This window comes from Wasmannia auropunctata, unplaced genomic scaffold (assembly GCF_000956235.1).
Source record: "Wasmannia auropunctata unplaced genomic scaffold, wasmannia.A_1.0 LD336061.1, whole genome shotgun sequence".
NCBI lineage: Eukaryota > Metazoa > Arthropoda > Insecta > Hymenoptera > Formicidae > Wasmannia > Wasmannia auropunctata.
In genome coordinates, this window is record NW_012026829.1 from 818,499 (window position 1) to 836,868 (window position 18,370).

Below are 18,370 nucleotides of genomic sequence, written 5' to 3' on the forward strand. Positions count from 1 at the left end.
ATGTAATCAAGAAGTTTCTACACCGCTGACTCTATTCCGTCGAGAAGAGCGCGACTTTCAACGACTCGCGTCGCAAGGGAAGCATGCACACATCCCCTTTATAGTACGAGTAATCAGCAGAAAAAAGTCGTACATATATATATATATATGTATATATATATATATACATATATATATATATATATATATAACAAATTAAAGAAAGAAAAAAGAAAACACACACAGTGTCGAGAGCAAGTAGCTTGCGAGTGAAATGTAAATCGCATTGAACAAACGAAAGAACGTAAACGAAAGAAAAGATGTGGAATACGGCGTATATAGCTAGTGAGAATAAAGACGAATTAAAAATCCACATGCAAACGTTCGAACAAGCTTTTAATTGACTTGGCTAAGGAGGCATTTAATTAGTACCTTCAAGACCTGGAGGTAGAGTTTTTGAGATTTTTTTAGAGGTTTTTTTCAGTGAGTGGTTTTGTTTTTTTCAGGTGTTCAGGTGGATACAACAACGGGCGCCACAGAGAACAAACAAAGAAAATAGCATTATATGCCGATTAGTACGTGTATCACTTGCAATTCCTTCGTTTTGTTAAATTATGATATAGATATGGATGTTTTAAAAGTTAGACACAGGAGAGATAGGCACAAAGACGATGTTAACGGATTATGCTTATGACCGATTCATCACGAAGAGATAATTACGTGGTGACATACAAAAGCAAACATGAAAAACAGAGTTATTTTCCTTCTTATAACATCGAGTTTCGACAACGTTAATTCGCACTTCAGAAATTTATATCTCCGTGGTGAATATAAACCGACCGAAATTACCGGGCGATAATCGCATTTTACACGCGGTCAGTCAAAACCCGTTTCGTTCGACACTGTTGGCGCAGGCGATGCGTGGTCACCGTTATTGCAATTTTTCCGGCGAATAACGCAAACGTTTTCGCGGTTATAACCCAGTAATATCTCTTCGCGCTTTTTGCGGACTGCCTGGACAATTTTATTCGCGTCACGATACCACATGAAAATGTAGGTATTTCACGTCGCGAGGCCTCGGGAGTCCAGGGGTTGATATGAGATATACACAACAATTATATGTAAACCGTTAACATTGAACAGGGGGACAAACATACAGGGAGACAGACATCGGATCAGGAGATCTAAGGGGGTAATCGAGGATACTTATATATTCGGGGAGAACTGGAGTGCAGTTCTACGTGTAAGAAAGGATAAGATCGGTGAATTTTTTTCTAACACTGAATTAATATGTAATCCGTGAGGAAAATGTAAGATACGAGGTTCTTAATTCGAGGGTTCTAAGTGATCTCAAATCTACAATTTTCAAAATGGGAGCGCGTTAAATGTATTATTACGGGTTAATCGAATTCGGTTAATTGAATTTTCCATTATTTCGTTCTGATAAAAATTACATTTTACCGCCAACGTTTCACTTTCCTAGTGTTAAAATTAAATCACGCTTTTCGCGACACACTTATCCCCACTAGGCGGCTTTTCTCCGGCGCGCCGATCGATAAACTACTTAAGAATTTCATTTAAAGCATCACGCACTAGTTGCACACGCGAGCTCTTAGCTTGCAATGGCATCCATGACGTAGACAAGACATTTTTATTATCGTTTTGAGCATGTGCGTCATTAACGTGTGTATAATAAACCGAGCTGAGGCAGGTGTGTGGAGGATATCTCCGCACACTTGTAAACTACTTTATAAACTACTCAGCGTCGTCGTTTTTACATTTTTTTTTCTTTTGTAAATAAAGCCCGATTGTGTCTCGGCTAGGTTTTATCGATTTATCGGCTGAGATACGCAATCGCGGGGGATGATTTACTTAAAAGGGTTCGCGACTACTTGTCTTTATTCCGCACATTGTTTATACGGCCGCGGCGGAATAAATCGTCGCGAATATACCGGTGACTTATCCGAATTTCAAATCGCGAGTTTCCCAGTATTTTCGATCGGCTCCGATCGGAGATAAAGGCACCGCTCGTGAAAACCAGCCGCATCAGCGAATTGCGAATTTAAATTTTGCGGCAGGAACGCTCCGGCCGAATGCGAACATAATCGTCAACGGCGCGATTACATTTTGTTAAATTTTGTTGAAATAATGGAATCTCTCGGTCGTATTATTCACGCTTGACAAAGCAATTAATTTTATTTTATTCACTTATTTATTCGTGGATAATATTTAGGACATTAATATAGGTAGGTGGATCCGTAATTATCAACGGGTTGTGAATTGCAATATCTTTTGGGAATTTCAGGAAGGGAAAAAGAGGAAATTACACATATGAGAGGAAATATTTCGTCAGATTTGCTCGTTGGCGCATTGCGATGGCTTTTTAGAAAAATTAGCAATTCGATTCGTCGCAGAAAACACGACGGTAACACTGAAAACGTAAAACACGCAATTAGGTCACGACGAGATACACGTTTGTCACCAGCCGCATCGGAGGATCTTTCGCATCGTCTTGAAATTTAAACGAAAATGTCTTTCATGATTTCAAAAAATTTTATCCCGTTTCGCTTTCGACGGCAGATCCTCGGATGCGCCGTGCATGATACACAAAGTTTCATCTCGCGACGAGGGTAGTATCTTAGATCGTCGTCGTCGTCGTCATCGTCATCGCCGTCTCGCGAGAAGATGAAAGTTAGAAGAAGAAGCGATGCGCGGAGCTGTTTTGTAATCGAGAGAAGACGTAGCCGTTGCGTTTCCGCTGGATGACAAACTAATTAAGCTCGACGTAACTTTCAGTTATAATTTTCCCCGCTGCGTTCACTAATGTATTCATAAAAGAAGTTGGCGGAAAGAGAGGAGAGATAAAGCGAGATGGAGAACACGAAGTTACACAGTCCCCTTTGCAGCTTTTTCCTCGGAAACGCGACGAGATAAATAAAATGCGAAGTAACGATGCCGCGGCCGTGGTGGTCGTCGGGTATGCAGCGAGCGTATATTAGCATAATCGACCGGCACGTGCCTGCCCGATTGATCTGGCGTGTCGAATATCGAGCTCATATTTTATATGCCTGCTTCGCGCGCGACACTTGAACTGGCGCATCTCGCAAATGGATTTACTTATACGCTCGCCAAATGATACTTCACTCAAGTTTCTACATGACAATTCCATTTACCTATATACCCACATAAACTGAATAAATATATAAAATATTCGAAAATATCGCGTGGAAATAGTTTATAAATATTCTCACGTGTCACGTGCCGCGTCAATTGGAACGTTTACAATTATAACTTATACCTCCCGTCGTTCAGTATGGACTTTCTCGCATCGTATCTCGCGTATGAGCATCGCCAACGGAGTAGCACACGTCGCACACATCGCGGTAGATAATTAATTCCAGCTCTGTGTTTCACTTCGCGGGTGCAAACGCGGAACGCAGAATCGCAATACGTACCAAACGGGCCGCGCGTTAAAATTCTAAAATAGCCGCGCGCGCGGGAGCGAGAGACGGCCTCGAGCTAGTTGGGCGAATTAATTAAATTCAGCCGGCCGCGTATAATCGCCGCGTGGAGATCGCGGGAAAGGTCAAATCCGGGCCGCATTGCCCGGAAGCGAAGAACGCGTCTTTTTTTTTTTTTTTTTTTTATTTTAGTCCTGACGACCACCCGGTTGAGGCGAGAACGACGACGATGACGACGACGACATCGATAACGAACGGCGACGACAACAATGAGAAACGTTTCGACGTATTCGTCGGATCGGATAATTATTTCCGACGAATATATACGGACACGGTCCAGGCAATGTACATATATGTATGTGTGTACACGGTGTACTTATACATATGTATTATATATGCGCGGAGACAATGGCGGAATGGTGTTAATGGGCAATCGGCTACCTACCAGCTCGGAAACCAATGGTATCGACTTCCGGCGCGGTCGAATGTCCGGCATGCTGTCGATGGTGCTGTAGAAGGGATTGTCGCCTGGATGTCTGGAACAGAAAAGATTTCGGAAGCTGCATCAAGCGAGTCTGTGTGACGGTTGCGGTCCATTTTACGCTCGAATGGCTTGTGTTACCCTTAATAATACAGTGCTAAAAAAAATTATTTGCTTACTTTTTACTCTCCAGTATTAAATTTCTGTAAGACTGATCTTGCAGTTTTATATGTTTTTATTAAAGTCTGTATTATGAGATTCTACTCGTTGTGTGGAATCATATTTTGCAAATAATATAATTTTGACTTGAATATTATGAATTTTAAAAGTAACTTCAAGAATTAAAAATTCAAATGTTTAAATAGTGTCGAGAGAAATATCGAAAGAAATGAACATCGACAACATTGAGAGCGTCTGCAAGTTGAATCTAAGATCGATTGCGCGTGGATTGAAAATGAACTGAACTTTCAAATCAAACTGCAGGCTCGAGTTAGCTACAGTTCTAGTTGAGATCTCTTCGCGCAATTCAGTTCAGCGTTCGAAAATCTGCTGAAAGCACGAGATGGAAATTTCGTACTAGTTAGAAAGTTTTTAGAAAATTCAAGTTTTTCGCGAATCTAAATCTGTTCCTCACCACATCATCGTAAGAATAAAATTATAATTGGAATTTTTCATCGACGCTTTTTTTTAATATCCAATGAGTTATTCACAACCTTATCTCATCGAGAAAAACATCGTGACGTACGAAAACTACAGGACAAATCGTATAATTATTTTATAATAATAACGTCAACTTAACAATAAATTTTATAATATTAAATTTCATTTTTTTAACAAGAACTCATTAAATTCATAAAAAATAATATGTCGAGTGTCCGTTCGATATTAATTGCTTGCAGAATGTAGGTAAACATCGTTTACGTTATAAAGACCTCGAGTTTTTGGGAAACGACACAGTGAAGTATGGCGAGCATCTGGGTTTTCCCCAGATCTAAGAGCCACTTCCGTGGTGCAATTTATTTGCACGTCGAATAATGACAGACCGTGAAATACATCGCAAATCGTGCGATTCAAAATGGAAATTTAACGGAAATATCGGTGTGCATGAGTCGCGTGGGGTGTAAGAAATTTTACTACTGATTTCACCCCCGTCTTCCACCTGACATAAAAATGATTGAGATGTCTTGAATCATCTCTCAGAAAAATCGATATAGATATTTCTCCGGTTTTTTATTATGTATAAAATTTATATTTTTATACTGCATATTAGATTCAATAAAAATGGCACAGCTGAGAGGGAAATACATATATATATATGTATATCGATTTCATATATTATATAATATGTTACACGTTATAAACGTTATATGTGTTAAAATATCCGTGGTCACAATTTAAAAAAAGTAATACTGCGAGAGATAGATATAAAATCTGGATGCGTTTTAAATTGAAATTGATGCGGCGCGAGTACAATTGCGGGATTAAAGACTTAATTAGGAAATAACGCGACGTACTCACCCGTTCGCTCGTCCACCGGATTCGCCGCCGGGTCCGCTGCCGTTCTAACAAACAAAAAAACAAGTTTATTAAAAACAAGCTCAGTAACAGTTTCAAAAAATGAAATGGAGAGCGCGCGATGCCGATCGCGCGAACGCAATGTGTGGGCGCAGGGTTCTTTTTTTCTTTTTTTTTTTACATTTTCGCATAATTACAGTCTTGGGTGAAGAACGCGCGGCCGCGGAATTGCGCGAGAAAGACGACACGAGCAAGAATACGACGATGAGAATACGAACGACAATTCGATCTTCGGAAATTCTCGTTCTCTCCACGCTCGAAGCGACGGATATTCTAATAACCGCCCGGCTTCAGTTGGATATTACAAAACCGCGAGATGAGTTTCTCGCTTTGATTTCCGTGGCCGCGCGCGCGTGCACAATGCTCTGCCTTTAAATGCGTTCTATCGCCGTCTAAGACCTAAGGGAGAAATTACGAGTGGGGCGCGGAATGAGATGGGCGCAGAGGAAATCGCTGGGTGACGCGGGGAAAACATCGTCAAATAATCGCCTTCCTGCGTCCGCAGGTCGCCGCAGAATAGAGGATACAGGGAGAAGGAGGGCTATATCGTTCGCGCGCACGATTTCGAAAAGAACGAGTCTCTCCGCGTCGCGGGGAGGAGGGTCGATTTCTTCGTCTTCTCTCTCCTTTCGCCCGACCGTTTGATTTAGATTCCAGCCACTTCCTTCCACCGGATCGACTGCGATCGCCTCGTCTCCGCCTTCGCACTTCGCGGCTGCATTTTCCTCTTCGCCCGTCTATTGTTCCTCGCATCGCAGAGATCTCCCCAGAGCTCCGCCGACTGCGTCGATGTAAACGTATGCTCTCTCTTTCTCTCTCTATCCCTGTCTCACTCTCTCTCTTCCTCGCAATCCAACACTGCGAACCACCACTTTCCGTTTAATCCCTTTCTCGTTCGTCGGACAGGTCGAACCCATTCTCGTCTCGCTTGTCGCCATTAATCAACCTTCGGCCCGCCGGCGGCGACCTCGAAGAAGCACCGGCATTTTGTCGTCTGTCGGCCGGCTGGATTCATGGTTCGATCCACGGTGGACTCGCGATAAATTCTGTTGGTCCGGGTTTTCGTGTCTCCGCTAGCCCCGAGGTCCTGACCCTTCTCCCCACTGGTCCTCTTCCCATCATACTTCTCTCGGTCTTCTCTGTAGGTCCTCGTCATAGTAACGATTTCTCTCAATAAAGATTCGACTCTGGAAATCTCGACTAATCGATACCTCCCGCCGAAGAGAAAGGGATATATCGTGTGTATCAGGTGGCATGTTGGATGCTGTTCACGCTTTCACGCTTTATCTGTCTTTTCCTCTTTCTTCCACCTTCTTTTTTTCCTTTGCTCTCCTGCGCTTCTCGTGTACCGACCCACGTTCGCTCGGCCGCGCGATGAAAATGGAAGTTTCGGAGATAGAGTGTGTAACAGCCCGTATAAATATAATATCACGTACAATACGTCGTAAATTCTGTCACGATAGAGATATAATATAAACTTATCGATAGCATAACAAGTGTAATAAGTATTTAGAGTTAGAGCCGCAGGTATTTCGTTCCCTTAACGCTGTCTCTTTCTTCCACACATACACACACACACACACACACTCTCTTTCTCTCTCTCTATTTCTCTCTCTCTCACACACACACACACACACACACACACACACACACACACACACACACATTCCTTCCGCACTCAATTTCTCTTCCTCTCAAATTACAATTTTTCGTCCTCACTCACGTACTTCTCGCTCTCTCACTCTCTCTTTCTCCCACTCTGTCACTCGGTCTCGTTCTCTCTTTCTTTTAAACAGTTTCGCGGAAAGGGGTTCTTTTTTTTCTCTGATCGCTTAAAAAGCTTAGATAACATTTGGAGTATGATATTCGTTTCATTTTCACGTTTAATCACGAAATGGCGGGCCTCTGAGTGCGTCTCTCGTTCGAGGGTGCGTAAATAAAGCACGAAGTTTAATTCTCTCATTGTCGCAATCCGCCTATGTATGAATTTGTATTCGTAATCGTGTCGTTGAATGAGAACGCTTTAATCGACAATAAGGATTACATTTGATCGAGAAAGAAAAATTAAAAAATGCTGCAGCACAATATACCGCACCACGTAATAGAAATAGAATAATCGTGCAACCGCAAAAATTCGAATACAAAGAAGGTCACGCGAGTAATCTTTATCGTCCAACAAAAGCGAAAACCGGGTTTCATCGGCGGCCCGAAAATTCATGCTACACACATTCGCGGTGTACAGTGACATTTTCTGCCAGCGGAACGATACGCAGATTAATTATTCATTATATATATGAATTTCACCGCGCAACGGGCTAATTAGACCGGTCGACTCATAAATTTCGTCCCGCGGCGAAATTAGAAGCGACATTTCCGATGTTTCCTGACGTAATTTTTGTCAAACAATTTTGTGCGGAAATTCATGCGGTATCGGAATTAATTTGTAATCCGAGACATGTATGAGGCTCTCGACAAATAATACGCGATGAAAATATAGGACTGGAGACGCGCTCAAAGGCAAGGAAACATACGTACAACTCAATAGTAGATATATATATCTACACGGAATATAGTGTCGCCTCGCGAATATAATTCTGGCAAGCGTTTACACACAATTAACAACGAAAACCTATGACCGCGTATCTTATAGATGTGTTGTCTGTATGTGTATTCTGCAATCTGTGTTACTCAATCGTTACATTCTAACAAGTTATTTTTTTCCCTTTATCTATTAGGCCTTAACAATGTATTTTGCTTTAATTCGCTTAGACACTAGTCGTCAATTGACGGTGCTATTCGCTAAAGTTGAGAAGCCTTAAGAAACCTTCGCTGTACTACATCGATCGACGGGGAGAGGGGGGGAGTTCGAGCGCGCGTTCGCGCCCGTACCCGCGTTTGTTAATGATATGACATTCAATGGAAACTATATCGGGTGATATGCAGGTGCGATATTAAGCCGTGCCCGCTCGTCGAGACTCTGTAACGCGCGAAACGTCGGTCGGTGGGGAGAAACGTAGAATTATGTCGAATGATTCTTTCAGTGGACTGTCGCAGTGAACGTCGTCGGGGTATATCCCGGACGTCCATCGGCTGAAAGCCAGATCGCACTAGCTGTTTTCACAAGCAAACTGTTCCTTCGGCGATCGAACCGAATCGGGGTCGCGGAAAAATTTATGCGAAACTTCGCCGTCGTCTCGTCTCGACGAGAGGACACACTCAACGATAAAGCTCTCCGCTCTGTGCCCTGGGTTTTACCCGCGGCCAACGCGTATATCTCACGAAAATACGAATGAAGGAGAGAAACTTTTTACTTATTTTTTTTTTTTTTTTTTTTTTTTTTACCAATTTGTCCAAATTACTTCTACGAGTACGCCGATTAGGCGGAGATGATTGTTAAATATTGCCGGTCTCATTATTGCGGTAATTTCTCTCTCGTTTCGTTCCCTTGTAACGCCGTCAATTAATTAGGAACTCATTAAACGGAATATCCTGGGAAAGATTTACATCTAATGTATGTGATATGTAATACATGACATGTACGATTTGCGCGGTATGTAAACATGCGAAAATCACAATGTACGTACCGTTCGCGGATGATGTACGATGATAAAACGTCGGAATTTCGACGGGCTTTGTAATTATTGTTACTATTTAACGAGAATAAGATATATCGTGCGAGAAACGCGATCTCACGGTTCCTCTTCGCTTCTACGTAAAGATTCCGGCGATAGCTGACTCACTTACGAATTCAAGAGTAAAACGCTACGGCCATTAGCGTGCCATTAGCGAACGAAAATACTTGCGCATGGAAAACTATGCTTTTACGCGGCACTCAAAGAGAAGCGAGAAGAGCGTCGCGATTGGAAGTTGATTGTACAGCCGCGATGCGTATAAAAGTTACAAGTCGTTGGAATAGATTTCCCGCGGGTCCGTATTCGGGAAGGGAGCGGATCCGATTGTCACATATACATACGTACGGGAAGTGCGCGCATGTCGGTGATTAATGGGAAATGGAAATGGCGCGCGAGAGCTACGCGGGAGAGCTAATACGGTCCTAGGAAGAAGGCTTGGCCCAGGAAACGTCCGCATGCCGTTTACGTATGCATGCGGTATGTACATACGTGCCTTTGCATAAGAGCTAATTCAGCACTGCGTCCCGGCACTGTACCCCGCTGAGTACGCAAACAAGTGCGGCGCGCGTAGACAAAAAAAATACTGGAAGCCGCGTAAACTTAAGTTCCGTTGAAACAACGGAAAATTTACGAAGACCGTCGAAATTTCGAATTCGTTACAATATGTACATGAGTACGCCCGCGACTTATGAATATGTATGCGTTACCATCAGTAATTATAATAATATCGATGCCATTAGTGTATACATATAATTACGAACACGCAAATGATTTAATGTAATGGAAACTCTAGCTCCAACTGACTCGGATTATCTTCCGAAAAAGAAGCTCCGCCCCCGCGAATCACTCAACGATATAAATATAGGATCAGTTGAGTTAACCGATTTCTTGCGAGGTGATACGCGAGTGAATTCCCGCAAGTGTTTCGGCGTGTAGTCGAAAACTGGGAATGGCCGCAGGTAACCAGAGGCATCCGCCCGGTCGTTGTGTCTATGTGTACGTGTGTAACTCTGTGGTAACATGGACACCGTGTGTAGAGGGTATGCATATGCGATTTATGCTGAGAGTGATATGTCGAGCTGTATGTGTGACGATATAGTAGCGTGGTGTGCGCCTAACTGTGCTAGCGGGCCCCCGCAGTTGTAGCCCCGCGCGCTCCGCGCGGCAACCTAATCCCACGTTCGCCTAATCATCCCACAGCTCACGGCGATTTATCTTAAACTTCCGCTTCCGCGCGTGAATACACGTATGTATATATACGTGCAGTAACACCCGATTCGTCCGTCGTAAATTACCGTTATAGTCCGTATCCGTTGCGAGCACCTTTATTGTTGCGCCAATAATCTTAATTGTGGGATATGTATCTGGGATACCCCGCCGCGCCTGTGTAACAAGGGCGGCGCTGCCTGAACACACGATATACGAACACACGGAGAGAATTTTTTTTTTTAATTTACCCTAGAAATTATGTTAATCGTGGGACAACATAGCGTTTCGGCAAATTTTATGTGATTTTGTCTATTTTTTTTTTCTGTGCACTACAATAAATTTGTTGTAGTATATATTTAAAAAAATAGTGAAAATCACATAAAATTCGTCGAAATACTATGCTGTCTCACGATTAACATGATTTTCAGGATAAATTTTATAATAAAATTCTCTCCGTGCAGAGACATGTTTCCCGTAAGAAGAAAAAAGTTAACAAAAAAAACCTATTTTGTGTAAATATCTCGGATTGTAAAATCCTTTTACACGTTTAACGATTTTATTGATTCGTTCGCGCCTATTACGTCGAGTCCACATAATCTCGTTGCACAACGTTCGAAAGACACCGGTTCCCGTGTCTGCGTGACACGACCCACCCTTTACGTCCCCCCCTTTCGCGCGCCGCGCGCGTTTAATGTTCCGTGTAATTTTGACGCGTCTGCGTTATCACCGCGGATCCGGGACAATTATTCACGAATGGTTGCCCGCAATGAATTGCAAGATGGCAATAAGTGGGGAATACGATTAGTCGTCAGACGTGATTCTAGTCGTTCTCCTTAAGCCAGACGCCATCCCAAGCGGAGTTGGGAGATGAGCCAGAAGTAATCTACGTGACTGTCGAATTAATTCGAGAGTTTTGGGGTCGAACTGAGTCTTAGCATGTTTTATACGTATATATATTTCACCCTTCCTAATATTTTTCAAATAAAAGAAGATTTTTACACTTACTTTTATTACGAGTTATATCCTGAAGTCTCTATGCAAATTAAAATGAAATCCGATATTTCCATATAGCTAGTCGTAAAATCCCTCTGCACCTTATACAGTTTCGGATCCTTTCGACGGGCGCGCTGAATAATGTGACTCTTATGCGATATATATCAGGGCTAGAGTTCTCGCCATTCGGCGTGACTAATGGATTAACTAAGTTGAATGCACTGAAGGCGTAACGCGAATGCAACTTCCAGCACTGGGAGTAACTTCCAGTTATGGAAGTGCTATGGAGATGCTGAATGCGTGACAGTTGCTCGTGATCTTATTACACTTTCTCGTGCAACGAGAGAAGATATTGGATAAATCATGGGCAAGACCGCGGTGAGACACTTCGTCGGCGGGGATACTTGCTAATGCCGTTCAATTGCACTAGCAATTTGTATCTTTTTGATATCCCCCATTTCTCGCGCGCAGGAAGAACGCCTTCCGCTTTTGTTCGCACATATATACGTGCCATTCATTCTTCACGTTATCCTCTTTACGAGATATATTCCGCAAAATTACCGCCCCTACGGGGGCCAGGAATTTATTTTCTTCCAAGGACTAATCCAGATGTGACCCTCTCGACGACATACGTCACGCTATTTTTTACTCCATTTCACGTACGACCGCGTATTTGTTATCGTGGAAACAAACATAAATTTTTCGCCCACGCGCGAAGGAGACGCGTCAGAATGTTTTCAACCGAATGTGAAACCTCCTTCTGAAACTTCGCCCGTCATCGAAGTGTCTTTTTATGAAATGGCCGTTAATGGATCTTAATTGCACCCTATAATGAACTTCGTTACGTTTAGTAGCTGCGAGCAAACTTTTGCGCATCATTAAATATAAAATAAATCTGCCGGGGGGAGGGGGAAGAAGATTGTATAAGGTATCAAATTGCTCTTTTACCTCGCGGCTCGAGGAACTTTCAGAAAACGATATGCGTCATACTTGCCTGACAGTTTTTAAAAAGAATTATCTTAAAATTGAACGTCACGCGCGCGCAAGCGGGACATTGGATCCATGTAATCGATCATTCTATTACCTCGGCTAGTTCCTCTGTAACGGATCGTACTAGGTCGCCGCTGTCGATATATCGAAAAAAATGGCAAGTTTGCGCCTGGCTGGATTGCCAGACAGATCAATTAAAATTAATCCACGCTGCCAATTGCACAGCGCAAAAGTACAGAGAAATTGTGAGGAATTGCGGATGGAAAACCGAAATTATAACAAAACAAAAGGGGGAATTGAATAACGTTTTGCGTCGCGCGTTAACTTTGTCGTAAAAAAAAGAAAAAAAAATTCTGGAAAACGAGAGAATCTCCATCGAGAATTTAGTCAATGTTGCATTGTTAAAGTCTGACGTCTGACGACTAATCTCCACTATTAATTTCCATACAAATTAATTAGAAATAATTTTTCTTTAACGTCGCCTCTGACGACAGTCTCCGTTGAACGTTAAAAGTAAACGAAACGGGATCGTTGTTTTAGAATGTGAGCCTGTGAGATGCTGTTAGCTACGTTTGCGTTTCCCCATGTTTCTCTATTTCCCATTGTCTCGATTATCACACGAAAGCTTATACGCTACGTTTTATCGCTCGCCCCGCTGAAAAAACACGACTAAACATTTTTGTTTATAGTATTAATTGACACAAATCTACCGCGTAGGCTAGTAATATATATGTATGTATATACCTTCATGTAAATATTTATATGCGTAAATTAGGCATGTATGTGTGTGATGTGATGCGATATGACGTGAGAGATGTATCGATAGCGAAGAATTATGATGATACCATTTGGGAGTATATGATACGTGAGTGTCTGAGAGAGCCAAGAAAAAATCGGCCTGGCGCACCGCGTGTGTGTTTCGAGCAATAACTCGACGAGAAGACGATTACGAGAGCGTGTATTAGACACTTATAGTGGTACCACGACAGTATACATATACAATTATTAATGACCATTACTAGGCGTCTAGTATATACTTATCTCGACGCGGACGCGGTAGTATTCGCTCCCTTCGCATTACGCTCATATAAAAGTGAGAAACGGTAGAGAATTGGTCTTGTCGCATATATTGGCCTCGTATCGCTGCCGATCCCTTCGGGAGAACTCGCGACTCGACTGACTGACTCGGGGTGGCTCGACGTCGGTCGAGATCGGCCCCCCCTCTTTTCATTTCGATCGACAGCTCAGAGGCAGATAATACGCGACGACGCGGTAATTGATTTATTCGCGAGCACGCGAATCCGCCGCGGGGCCGACTGTGTGCGCGTTGGCGTCAGTCGAGTCGTTCCGTTTATCTCGAAGGCGATTCACGGATTCACGTCGAGGAGCCAGCCGCTCGATTTTCCTCCCTCGAAGACTCTCGCTCCGACTCGGCGTAGCCCCCGTCCAATTAAAATCCGTTTGCATCGACGGATCATTCAATTAAAAAAGTATTTCACTCTCGCTCCTTGGGCACTCCTCTTTCCTTCCTCCCCCATCTTATTCCCTCGCTTATTCTCAACGTGATTTTTACGCCGTCTCTCGAGTCAGGCCGTCGCAATTTGCGGAAGCCCGACTTAGACGGTTAATAAAACGTAATAAATGGGATTTCCATTAAATTCTATTGAAATGTTTGTTGGCGGAGAATACGTGGTGATAAATTTTAACGAGTGACTTGCGCGGCAAACGCGCGGAAGGTAAGAAATTTGCAAAATTCGTCGACGCGGAGGCAGGGGTGCTCGCTTGTCTCACAATCGCGTCTTCAATTAAATAATTAAGAGCTCGCGGCGAGCGATTTAAATGACGAATTTATGAGGAAGAATAAATCTAAATGGACGAGAGAAGAATAGTAGTACAGCCTCCACCCGAGCGTACCGTTCTTTGACGCTGTAAAGAGCGTAAAGCATTACGTCATTTTATGGTGACCCATACAAGCGCAACAGCCGCGAAACAACTTGCTAATATGCGTGCATCAGCAGTAACCATTAATTAGCAGCCCGACATCCTTCCTGGTTGTTGATAGAAACTAGGATGATTAAGGAAGCTGCATAATGGGGGTCCGTTGTGCGAAACACGGGCCTGTGTACGTGCGGCACGTTCGCAGATAGTGCTACGCAAACAAGTGAGAGTTATGTTTTTCGATGTCCTCTCTCTCGTTACATAAATTCGCCGAATTGTAAGCCATTTAAAACTCTCTTTCAAACCTCTTGGTAAGTACCGCCGTGTATTTTGTGAAATGAAGTTCTGAAAGAAGAGCGCACCCCATTTTACATAAAACTCGACTTTGTACATAAAATCTCCCGCCTTCTTAACACGTTGTAATTAACAAGCGACACTTTTCCTTCAATTTCCTTCATTTTCCTGTAAATGTCGGAATTTGCGTTTGGTTTTACTCCCTCGTTAAAAAATGTTCATCCAACGGCAGCGGAATAATCAGACCGTGAATTGTAAATGAATTAACGTTCAAAAAAATTATAATTCCTTTATGAAAGGACAACGGGGCAGAAAGACAGAAAATGAGTATGTGTTTTTTGCTACGTAGCGAGTTAATTATAATTGGTCTTCAACATGCATAGGACGTAATTGCAATTACCAAATGCGAATGTAAAATTTTTCTCTTTAACGACTCGCTTCCGAAGGAAAGAAAACATTTTGGTGTCAGTTTCCTATCTTGTTTTTTAAGAAATGCCACGAACGAGTTGGAGAAATTTTTACTTTTAATTTTATATCTACGACACATTCTCGGAGCACCCGTTAAGATGAGCGAAAGTGAAATTTTTGATCCAATCGCCGAGTTTGCTCGTCTTTTTTTTTTCTTATCAAAATCAGCGTGCAAGGCTCAACGACATATAATTTCGAAAGAGAGTTGCCAGTTTCTTATCACTTATGTATCCATTGACGGATTATCTCTCAGGAGGTAATTCCTCCGTTCCCTAACGCGCCTTTCTCGTTCCCTCATCACCTCTTAGGACAGCACTTCCAAAATCTTATTATTCTTCAGTATTATTGACTCTTGCACCGGCGACGCCGGTTTCGGTACCTTCCCCGAAAGCTATTCGCTTTAAGAAATGATGCGCAAAATTTGTGATCCTAAAAACTTTGTTACAAAGTATCCCAAAATAATTCTCAGTAGATTATTGAAAGTTTTTTAGATCGAGCTTTATGTGAATTTTACGAGCGTCGCTGGCGAAAAACTTCGATGGCGCCTGCGACATTCGCATTCGCTCTCTCGTATAAATTTCTGCGTTTTTACTCGTCTCTTGACGTTCTTTCCTTTTTTTAACGATTCCTTCCTCCCGTACTGTTTGCCCGATAAATGTATCAGTATCGAAACCAGCGTCTCTACACATTCTTCGCACAGGTACTGCCCCAGTCACCTAAATTCTAACACAACACATCGAGAATTACGCAGGATAATATTCCCTAGCTTAAGTACAGTACTATACGGCTGTAAGTCTTTAGATACGGAAGCATATGTATCGGACGTGGGTGTATGTGTATGTGTGTGCGTGTGTATATGGGTATGTGTGAGGGAGTGTGTGTGTGTGTGTGTGTATGTGTGGAATGTGTGTCTTTCGCACGCGTACCCACGTAGGTTCATTCATTCGATCATTACGAATCGTTCTTTATGCAAGCTCGAACAGCTGTCGGGGTGTACGCAATGCGATCGATCGTACGGAGTAGAGTATGCACGTCTGTTAACAAGAACAAGGAAAAATGCTTATTTCTGCAAGCTATCAATCGGTTGTAATAATACTCCGTGTCGTTCGTATACACCTTTGATTCGAATTGTCGATAAATTCATGTATATTATATTTCTCTCCGTTCGGAATAATGGAAACTGAATGCAATTTTTATTTAAAGTAGCGCTGCTTTAGCATTTAAATTACTTGCGACTTTTACCACTGCGGACTCGTCTGACGTGCAACAAGATAAATTTCGAACTCAAGTCCAGGTCGTTAAGTGCAAATACAGGTCGTTCGGTGTAATACAAACGACACGTTACCGTCACGATATAGTTCTATTATTCTACCATGGTATAATGTATAATAATTATTACTCTCTACACGACGTACAACAACGATCATTAGTCTTATCGTTTTTCCACCTTACCGTAGCTGCACCGCGACGTACCTACTGACGACAGACGTTAGAAAAATTTTGCGCACGCACCGTATATACACGGCGAAACCTTCTCCGGCGCGACACGCGCGTTCTCTCGCGTCACGTTTCTCACGGGATGTGTACGTATTATATCTGCTGCGGTCGGCACGAAGATCATCGGAGGGACTCGTCGAATATTTGTTTCTTCTTTTTTTTTTTCTTTTAAGGAGACCGCTCCTGTCTCGGAAGGAAATCCACGGGAGGAGGAGGCTCCTCCCGTCGTTGGCTCGCTTCGCGACGGAACGTGGTATAGAAAAGGTAAGAAATACAAGCTGCGGAGATATTGTCGGCGTAATACTGTCTCTCTCTCACACGACGGCGCGAGTTACGAGGTATACGCGAGGTATCGATTTTTCTGCATTCACGCGCGATTGAATGGGATGTATATCGCCCCCGCGGAGTATGTGTATCGTTGCACTAGACGTCGCGCGTGTCCTGGATGGCATTAATATCGGGGGCAACGATAAGCGTCGTCGATTTTGGAAGTCCCTGTATTATACGACGGATACCCAAGGCGTATCTGGTTAACCGGTTATCGTTATCGATCGACAGTCCGCGTCTACTTAACTTGATCCGAAAAAAAGACCCACGTTAAGTAAAAGTTGCCTCGGGCAATCGTCCTTGCTGATCGGAAAACGTTGCAAAATTGACTCTACATACTTCGAAATCGCGTGGGTGATAGGAGAATGTGTGAGTGTAACAGTGATGAATGTGGATGCGCAATATTCTACGATGTCAGGAACTAAGAATTCGGTATTCGCAGTGCGACCTTATACATTCAGGATCGTGTCTCGCGCGCGATCTTAAAAATGCTATATGCATTTATAGCTGCGATATAAAATTCGCGATCGTCCTTACCATCGCGATCGTAAATCTACACGTACAGGATTTTAAGACAGCACTTAGGACAATCCTGAGTATAAGACTCGGCTACGAATATCGCGAAGGAATGATCTTCCGTATATATACCGCGTGTTTATTGTCCACGCGTCGCGGGAATCGTGCGAAATGTTCACTTATCAGCGAGACCAGCGAGTTCGCCGCCGGATTTCTCTCGCACGTTTCTCTCACTCGTCTCGAACGATTCGTCGCGCTAATAGCCGCGCTTCTAAAAACCCATTGTGTCTCTCGCGGACTCTCGCTACTAGTACCTCTCCTAGGCACGTATCATATGCATTTTTGTCGCAGCGTGCTCTTTGCAGATCGCGGAAATATCGACGCCATTCGTCGCAGCAATTTCCGCTCCGGGTCGTTTTACATCCATTTTCTTTTCTTTCTCTCTCCTTGCACGATGAACAGCTCGCGTATGCACACGCAAGTGTTTCCGGTATGTATCTTTACAGGCGTTCACGGGAGCGATGGATTTCGATGTTTTACGAAATGCGATTTTCCGCAGTGTCTGCGCGACGTGCATTCTTATCGCTATAATGTGACTTATCGTTATGCCATCTGCGATTCTCAGGTAACGTTCGATGCGAACAATGGCGCTTGTACTTCATACGGTCGTACAATTTTTTTTGACAATGGGATACGCGAGAGGAAGTAAAGGACGATAAAGGGGAAATGTATGTCGAAATGTATTTCGAATATGAATGTCGCGAATGACAGATGAAACGAGAATAAATCGACGACGCGTAACATTTTCGTGAACAATTATAATTTTTCGCAGGCATATTTTTCACAACACTTGTCCGCGTCGCTCAGACACAGCGGCAGATTCTAACGATACAATAGCTTACTAGCTTAAAAGCGTATCTACGAATAAAGCACCATCTAATTACGTCTAAAATGCTTATTAAATGAGCTTCCCGGTAGCCACGCGTCGCCACGCGTGGAATCTCGAGATC

At 43.1% G+C, this 18,370-nt stretch overlaps 1 protein-coding gene across 12 annotated transcripts in view; it reads right to left on the bottom strand.

The window, feature by feature from the left end:
- LOC105450426 overlaps nt 1-18,370 on the bottom strand; it is a 92,537-nt gene that overhangs the window by 33,703 nt on the left and 40,464 nt on the right. For 9 of the 12 annotated variants that reach the window (XM_011690248.1, XM_011690247.1, XM_011690250.1 and 6 more), the window contains 3 exons: nt 5,440-5,483; nt 3,886-3,976; nt 412-420 (listed from right to left, as the gene is read on the bottom strand). In XM_011690248.1, coding sequence (XP_011688550.1) covers nt 412-420; nt 3,886-3,976; nt 5,440-5,483 — 144 coding nt within the window. The remainder of the gene's footprint in view (nt 1-411; nt 421-3,885; nt 3,977-5,439; nt 5,484-18,370) is intronic. The other 3 variants (XM_011690258.1, XM_011690257.1, XM_011690253.1) reach the window with 1 other exon arrangement.